Source organism: Dermacentor andersoni, chromosome 6, assembly GCF_023375885.2.
Source record: "Dermacentor andersoni chromosome 6, qqDerAnde1_hic_scaffold, whole genome shotgun sequence".
Lineage (NCBI taxonomy): Eukaryota > Metazoa > Arthropoda > Arachnida > Ixodida > Ixodidae > Dermacentor > Dermacentor andersoni.
The window spans coordinates 133,667,298-133,676,613 of NC_092819.1; the positions used below are offsets into that span (position 1 = coordinate 133,667,298).

The window sequence follows — 9,316 nt, forward strand, 5'->3', positions numbered from 1 at the left end:
CTCGTTCTTCCACTCGCTTGCTTTTCCATTACTTCATTCGTTCACTAGTTTCTTCCTTTCTTTGTTTGCTCCCTCGCTCGATCGTTCCTTCGCCAGCCTGGTTATCTGTTCGTTTTTTTTTTCCAGGCTATTCGCTTACGTTGGCAATCATTGTCGACCGTTTCTGCAAAACTTTTAACCATGAAATGATTTTAGCTCCCATTGCTAGCGACCTTCTAGAGACCTTGATGCAAAAGCCACCGCCGTAATATTCGCACTGAACAGAACATCCAGGCATTCAAACGAGAACATGCCGGCAAGTTGCGAGAATAAAACTAGATTCGCCCCCCCCCCCCCCCCCCCCATTGTACATGACTGCATTACATACGCTATAATTAATCCCAAGCAAGTTACAAAAGTATTGCTTCCAAGTTCTTCCTTATGTTTATTTACAATGACACTCAACCTGTAACTTTTAGTACGCTGAAGTTTTATTTGTCATTTCCAAGGGCGACGTTCGAAAGGCATATGCGGAACACAACACACATCATTTCTGGGAAATGTAATTTTCTGCGGATCTACTGCACTCGCCGAGCTGCTGTGTGACGTGGCGCCGGAAGCATCTGATGGGCTGCTTTGCAATCATGGACGAAGAAAAAAATATTCGCAGTTGTGCCCAAAAGGCGAAGCACCGATTGCGATAACAAATTAGCAGATAGCTGTACGAAATAAGGATAACAGTTTTATTGGCCGTATAAACTTGTAAACATTCGCTTGCTAACGAAATCATCAATGGTAGAATATGTAAGCGTAATTCATCGAGGACGTAGAAAGAAACAGACACATGGAGACAGCGCTCTCTTTGTGTGTCTGCTTTTCTGTACGTCCTTATCAGTCACGCTTATGCATTCTATCATTGATTCAAACTAACTAGCTCGTCAACGTGTTTTAACTAAATTAACCAGCATGGTGCCATGTGCGCACAGGTAAACATGAACACACGTCGCTCGATGACAGCAGGAACTGTCCGTGAAAAAGCTGGAATTAGGAATCGTGGCCGCAGACGCGAGCCAATTGACCTCCGCGCATCTGTCGCTGCAACGTGAACGAAAGGTCGAAAGCCCAGGCATTCGAAGCCACCGGCACTACGCGCACTCTGCAAACGTCGCAAATCGCTTTGAAGATGAGGCCCACGCGGGCGCGCACTGAAGACAAGCTTTGAAGACACACGAGCGTCGTGAACGCGTCCTTACGGCGTCCGCGATTCGCGTGGCCAACGCCGTAGAAGTGGCCGCGGTTGTCTCCTCTCGGTACAGAGCAGCGGGCGAGGAGGTATCGAGGCACCGTACCAGCCACCGGAGACGAACCAACGCCCTCTCAATATTCTTAAGGCCTCTCCTGACCCTCCTTTCCACACGCGCTACGTCACACCATGTGTCCGGCTGCTCGACCGGCATGGCCATTCCCGCAAGAGACAGCACAAACGCCAATGCCGACGCCATCCCTGTTCCCGCGTTCGCCACGAACGCGCGTGGAGCGCGCGCAAGTGAACTTGAGCGCAGCCGGCGTCTCATCCAGCGTCTAGTTCAGTTGACTCGCTAGCAGCGTCAGCGGCGTCAGTCAGTCGCTGCCACCTCTTCGCCGTGCAACGGTCCTAATGATATACAAGTGTTTTGCTGTGTTTACTTGTGTTTACTTAGACAACCTCTGCAACGTCAGCAGTATCTTTTCCGTGTGGCTGTTCCTTTGTGGCCTGTATACGTGTACTATCGCAGGAATGGAAAGTTCACCCGGAGTTCATCGCTGAATGCCTGCCTTGTTGCGGCGAGTGTAACTTCGTGAAATATGGGCCGGTGCTGTGTTCCCGGGTGCCGTGGAAACTATGACAATGGCCCAAAAGTGCGTGTTTACTGCTTTCCAAGAGACGAAGCACTGAAGAAAGCATGGTTGCGAGCCATTCCACGGAAGGATTTCACACCTACAGCGCATTCGAGGGTAAGACACTGAAGCTTTGCTTCAGGTAATTTTTTTTAGTGATGAGCTTTTGCTATTGTATGGACTGTGACTCCAAGAATGGAAAGTACCCTTCGTAGGCAGTGAGAGCATTTTAAATAAAGTACGGATTGGACAGCAGGCATTTATTTCCGCGGATGAGCGCTAGACTGTGCGTACATCTGTACAGGAATAATAACATCTTTACGGACGCTCGAACGAACTTCATTCTCACATTTTAGCTCGTATACCTAGATTATTGCCCTTAGTATAAATTGCGTCACTTCTGCGTGCTACAATTTTTGTCTGTTTGCGTGGAAAATGTGTAAAATGTCCACGCTCTTAAGATGCTTTTTACTGAGCGTTTTATGCAATAGACAGTTCTGACGAATGGCCTTCCCTCATTTCATTTTCTCACGCAGGTATGTGAACTGCACTTCCACGCAGATGACTTCATCATGACGTTGTCTCATCAAGATGAACAGACAGGAAGAACAATAGAGATGAAGCGTGATAGACTGCAGTTGAAGAAGGATGTTGTGTCTTCTCTGTTCCCAAACTGTCCAAAATATTTTTCCTCAACGCCAGCACGCAGTGAATCGCCAGACACCAAAAAAAGCAAGAAGGGAAAATGCTGCGCTGCAGGAGGCTATGAGAAGATCCCTTGAATCTAATGAACTAGAACACAAAAGAAACAAAATTTCATCCTACGAGGAACTGAAAGCTAAGCCGTCTGGGATTTGCAACACAACGTTTTGGACTATTTCTGTCGATGAAAAGTGCGTTATGTTTCTTCTCATTGAGAACGATCCTTCACCTAATGCGAAATGCGCCTTGCTAGTTCTCTCAGATCTATCACTTTCCGTTTTCCTGAACGGAGTGAAGCTTCAGTCGCTTCCTTGGGGTAGCACTGTGCCAATTCAAGTATGTGACACCTCCAGTCTGTCCTTGTTGCTAGAGGAGATCGAGAAACACTTCCATGATATACCTGAAGTGACGAAAGAGTCGAAGGAAACTAAAGTATTGCACTTAGTCAGTTCACTTCTTGCAGACGTCATTGAGGACAGTGATACGCCGAAAGAACACTCTGCTTTGTTGAAATTTCTGGGTGAGCAGATAACACTTCTTCTTGCGAAGCAGCGTGTGTATAGTCCAGAACTATTGGTACTCGCAAGTATTATGAATTCAATTTCTCCTCATGCTTATCACTTCACAAGAGCTGCATCAAGAATTATCTTGCCCCATCCTTCCACACTCCGGCGTGTTTGCTCAAATTACAAAGCTGACCCTCTTCTAGAGCAAAAGCAAACGCACTACCTTTCCTACATTCGAGAACGAGTGAAGTCAATGCAAGACCATGAAAAGACCGTCACCCGGATGATTGATGAGATCCACATAAAACCATACTTTGACTACAAAGGGGGCACAATAGTAGGATCATCGGTTCATTCCACAGAACCCACCACAACAGCTCATGTGTTCATGGTACAGTCGCTCCTTTCTGCAAATAAGGATGTCATTCACATACCGCCTGTGAGCATAATGAGCGCAGAAATTTTGCACGAGCATGCCAAGAACATAATCTTAAATGTTGAGAAAATGGGCCTTAAAGTTATCGCTGTAGTAACAGACAACAATGCTCTGAACCGCAAGATGATGTCCTTATTTGCTGCAAGCCCTCAACTGAGCATTGTTTACCCCCATCCAGCAGACAACGCTCGTCCTCTTTTCTACGTTGTAGATCCTGTGCATCTGCTGAAGTGCGTCCGGAACAATTGGATCAACCAAAAACACCACGGAACATGTCTCTATTTCCCTGAAATGGACTTGAATGGAACCATGCCTGAAGGGCCTCCTCGTATGAAAGCTGCTTCTTTTGCAGCTGTGCGGCAGCTTTATTCTGCAGAGAAATCATCGCTTGTGAAGGCTGGCTATAGATTGAACGCAAAAGCCGTGAATCCCACCTCTTTGGAGCGGCCAAATGTGAAGCTCGTCCTGGATCTCATCAATGAGTTCGTGTCAAATGCACTTAGAACACATGGTTCCGCATTGAAGATTGCTCAAGCTGAGTCGACCGCTCTTTTCATTGACATTATCCTAACATGGTGGCGAATAGTCAACGTTAAAGACCCTTGCAAAGGCCAGAGGCTTCGGGACAGCATGCAATATCCTGTAACGTCTGTTGGCGACACACAGTTAACTTTGCTGAGTGCAGTTGTCGACTGGCTGGACGCTTGGATACGAATTGGCGCCAGCAGTGGCTCGCTGACGAAAGAGACGCACAGTGCTTTGCGACTGACGTGCTATTGCCTGGTTGAACTCTCGAGGTACTGCTTGGAGGAACTTCACTTTAAGTACGTCTTGCTGGGAAAGTTTCAGACGGACGCGCTAGAAGACCGGTTTGGCCGTTACCGCCAACTAGCAGGAGCACAGTACCATATTTCGGTGTGTCAACTCTACGAATGTGAGAAAAAGCTTCGTCTTCAAAAACTTTTGACATTTCCACGCGATGAAACAGAGTGTGAAGGCATCAGTGAAGAACTTGTAGGATGCAACTTTTCCGTGGCTGTCAGTGACGACGATATTGCACGTGCCCACTCTGATATGGATGCCGTTGTTTACATTGCAGGATAGGCTGCTCATGCTGCTTTAAAGAAGCTTTCGTGCTCCATTTGCTTCAGTACACTGGTTATTCAAAACCGTGAGATTGAAGCGGAAAACACAGCCATGATAACCTATCGAGAGGAGGGCTGAAATTTCCGCAGCCATGCACAGTGCATATGGTACTGATGATTAAATTAGTTGCAGAGAAATTGTCTTTCGGAGCCAACGCGAAAGATTTTCTCTCCTGTGGTAATCAGCGTGGTGTTGTGAGTTCGCAGACGATTTCTCTCCTGGACGAACCAGACATTGAGACATGCGAGAATGGTCATAGTGCACAAACTCTCTTGCGTTTGGTAGTTCGTGTTGCAACCAATGTAGTTTTAAGCAACTTTTGCAAAGTAAGAAATGACACTATACAAGACAATGCGCAGCAGAAGGCGGCAGCCCGCAAAGCAGCAACGCTGAAGAAAAAGTGAATGCAATAAAAGTGGATGCAAGTTCTTTCTAACGCAATAAAAATACTTTTGCGAACACTTCACTGCTGGCGTCTCATGGTTTCTTATTACAGTGGTTGGACTAGCTACACAATGCTTCCCTTGTGCACGCGAAGACAACTTATATGGCGTGCAGTAATAGTATTTTGCCCCCATTAACACATATGGTTGAACTCTGACAGCTCAACGTTCCTGTGAGTGCACGCCATTATATCTGAATGTAAAATATTAACAGCGAAGCAGAAGACTTTTTATAAACTTCCAGAATGCTCAATATAGTATCGTCGCAGAGTATGTGAAAATGTTTAAATTTATAAAGGAAAAAGCTTCATTAGGAGCTCAAAGCGGGAATATTTTTTAGTATATAAGGTGTCCTGTAATAATGAAACCAATAATAAATAAAGCAGATAAAAACCAGTATTAGGCATGCACAAACTACTCCGCGTCATTTTTTTTGCGCTAACCACGAAGAAAAATGAACAAATCACTGTATCAGACAGTTTGGAACTTCTTTGCAGCTAAGCGCGGCAGTACCCTAACTGCAGTGCAAACGGGCGCAACTCTGAAATAGCGAAGCGCAGCGCCGGCACGGTCACTTGGCGTGACGTCATGCGACCGGTGGAGAGGCCTTGAAGAATATTCAGAGGGTGGACGAACGCCCCTCCTCTCTCTCCTCACTCCCCTGCCTCTCGCGCCACGGGGGGGGGGGGGGCACGCATTCGGGGCGCGTTCCTCGCTCGCGTACACGAGATTAAACCGCGTTCGCCGGCTCCCCCTTCCCACGCTTTCACTCATACGGAACCTCTCGGCGACGGCAAAAATACATCTGAAGTGTCCATATAATTGCTATCGTAACAAAAGTTAGGAGATAGCATTACGTCCCGCAGTCAGTCTTGGCAAACAAACACACCTCGAAACACTTCTGCTCAGTGGCGGCCCAGCATGTGACCTGCTGCGTGGAAATCACGGAGCATGAATTGAGATTTGCTGAGAGAATTCGTCGTGAATCCTTCGGGCGCTTTTCTTCTTCAAGCTCGGCAGTGCGCTCGATCTGCCTGGCACCTTTGACTGCCTGTTCTCCCTCCTTCAGCCGGATTTCTCCTAGCTGGGCAGATTCCATATATAGCAGTGCAAAGTATGGCGTGGTGCGGTGTGGTTTGGTGGGGTGTGCCGTTGCGAAGATGCACTACACCAATTTTAAAATTGTGGCTGGTATGACCTTCAAGCAATCTGCATTGCCATTTGCCATCTCATGGTTAGATCTATCTACTGTCCAAAACGGGTGAGCCAGCAATGTTTTTACAGATTGCTGCAAATCTGTTTTATTGCTTCAAGACTGCTACCATGGGCGGCTTGTTTGATTCAGAGTGGCGCTGGTCTACAAAATTTCATTTCTATTGCCATGTCGTGAGCGTAAATATTAGAATCAGACGACTGCACAATGAATGGACAAGAGGCATGGAAAAAGCAAACCACGTCTCACGCTAGTCACTCACCAACTGTCCCATGTATTCATTTTAGTGAAGTACTATTTTAGAAAGAATCATTACTTCACTAAACCATAAACATAACTATAGTTGTAACTAGGAATAAAAGGTCCAAGTTTAAGCGTGTGCTTACAGGTTAGGTCGAGTCCTTTTTGAAAAGACAGTCTGCGTAAAGCAACAGGTTTACCGGAGCGAGTACTAGGATACATGTACCCATTGCGACTCCCACCAATAACCAAGGAAAACATCGATGAAAACAAGGTCATATCTACATCTTCTACATTACCACCGCGGGACACTAACATTTATCAGGCTGTTAAAACGTGAAACCATACTCTGCCAGCAGTGACTGTCAGTCTTACTTATTTTGAGTGAGGTGATCATGTAATTACCAATTTATTTCTGAATAAGAACGCCTGAAATTGTACATCATAGATCGCCAATTGTTTGCCAATAATAAGTTCTGCGGGTATTTGAAAAACTGCTAGTGTTGTACATTGAACGTTTTCGATTTCGTTGTTTTAGTTAATTACGCAGAAATGGCTCGCACCGACTGATCCCCAAGTTTTTGAAGCAACATTTTAATTTTCTGAAGGGCTCACGTGGGTTCATACACCGTATATATCGACAAAAAAGTTCAAGCATACATCCAAGCTGTAAACAACGAGTAAAATAGAAATTGCGTTGAAACACAAATATCTCTCCTAAAACACTTAGTCCCAGTTGAGCTTAAACTGCAGACGATCATTTCTCTATAGGCACTGATTAGAGCGTTCGGCAAACGTGCGGGGAATACAAAATACCATAAGGTGCCATAAGGTGCCTGTAGAAAAGAGGAAGCGTGAAGCTACTTTTACTGTGAGAATGAATGGCTGAAGTATCTGGAGCACTCAGCGAACCCAGCAAGGAAACTTCTCCATCCATAAAGACGTGTAAGTCATCGGCTTCTCAGCGAAATATAATGAGAGGGAAAAAAAAGCGAAGACGGAAAGCTTGAGCAAAAAATTTTCAAAACCGCGTCGTTTTCGAAGAAATCTGCCCAGAGGGTCAAGGAAAATGAAAAGCTTTGACGATGGACATTGGACACTGGACACTGGCCGTAATAGAAGGCTGTTGTGAATCGCCAAGAGAAATAATGATTTCTCTTTCGAGAGAGTAATGACATGATTTTGTTACTGTCGTGTTTTTCATCCTCGGCGACCTGGAACTAGCTTTGGTTCAGACTAATGCGCAGAACTTGCCGCTACCAGAATGTGAGATAACGAAAAACAAAAGCAGCTGAAAATTGTAAAAGGTGTCTGGAATGGGAACCATTTACAGGGTGCCCATGCAAGGTCGGACTTTCTCGGGAATCACTATACCATGAGTGAACGGTCAATCGCATCTTTGTCTTCAAAATTGGCTGTGATTTCTTTCGCTGATATCGGAACCAACTATTCGCTGTGGATAAGAGAGTTGTGACCGACGAGCTCCAATACAAACAATCTCAAACACCGAGCTAATACATTTTTTGCGTGTAATAACGCAGGTTACGTAAATATTTCACTAGAATAAATAACTGCGTAACCAACTGTAGAAGGGACGATCGCTGTAGCAACATGTTATGTCGCATATCAATATCGACATTATACACTTCAAACGTATAGGTTCAAAAAGATATCGTAAGGACAGCTAGAAAATATGAGTGACGCCTAGCTAATCTCTGCCTTGCGAGGAATCTAAGAATATTTTATTTCCAGTCCCTTACTTATCATTGTAATTTATATTACAAGTACAGGTTAAGAAATGGCGATGTACGGCGATAATGATAACCATCGTCAGAGCATTCTTTCTGTTTGTTACCGGGCCGTGGTGAGCGACATCTTTGCGTGTATTATCCATTGACGCAAATTTTCCGACAGGACAGCAGACTATGCTGCATTTACTTTCTGTGAGGCGATAAGATGGGAATACAGTTGCTTGTAAATCAAAGACTATTTCAATGTGCTGTACTCGTCCCCCATCAACAAACACAGGCTGCGACGAAGTGGTATTTCACGTCAACAACCTGTGTTCTTTATAATAACGCCTGCGTATACGCGCATATTTCTGAAGCGCGCCCGAAATTCCTGCTGTTGCTTGCTGCTGTTAAATACCCACTGCCATTAAAGCATTCAGCGTCTCTAGTACTAATGCCCACCATTTTTTTCTCGCAGCCTTCTTCCTTCTCATTACTCTTTCACCTATATCTTTTCCCAGACTCGTGTATGACCATTTGCTTTTGGAAATATCCCTGAGGCGAGGGCAATCAGTAGGCACTCAAGTATGCAAATCAGCGTCCGGAAAACATGCGCCAGGGAAACTGCTGAAGGGCGTTGCGGCAAAAGAGTTCGGAAGAACTATTTGTGAGCTTTCCGAATTCTGTACAGTTTTTGTTTTTTTACCTTCAGAGTTCTTGGAAAGAACGTTTTCTAAGTTTGCGACAAGCGTTACGCAACGTGTATGACTAGATTTAGTAAAAACGGACGTATTCCAGTATGACGTAACGGCCCGTTAGGTTGTTTCTCCTTTATTGGGATTGCTGTAACATTAGACATAGAAGAAGAAACATGAAAACCAGTCGTGCTTAGACAGAAAGAGACAAAATGAACTTATAATACGAAAATAAATGAATATATGGTAGCGCTGTTCGAATACCTACATTAAAATGAAAGGAAACATGAATATTCGAGAAAAATGACCTGCGGTTGTGGAATCAAATAAAAAATAATATTCTAGGGC

At 45.0% G+C, this 9,316-nt stretch overlaps 1 protein-coding gene across 1 annotated transcript; it reads left to right on the top strand.

The window, feature by feature from the left end:
* Positions 1-1,807: 1,807 nt before the first annotated feature.
* On the top strand, positions 1,808-5,108 carry LOC140218809 (uncharacterized). Its single transcript, XM_072288551.1, has 2 exons — positions 1,808-1,974; positions 2,394-5,108. The coding sequence occupies exon 2, from the start codon at positions 2,506-2,508 to the stop codon at positions 4,603-4,605; it is 2,100 nt and encodes a 699-aa protein (XP_072144652.1). The 5' UTR covers positions 1,808-1,974; positions 2,394-2,505; the 3' UTR covers positions 4,606-5,108.
* Positions 5,109-9,316: the final 4,208 nt, after the last annotated feature.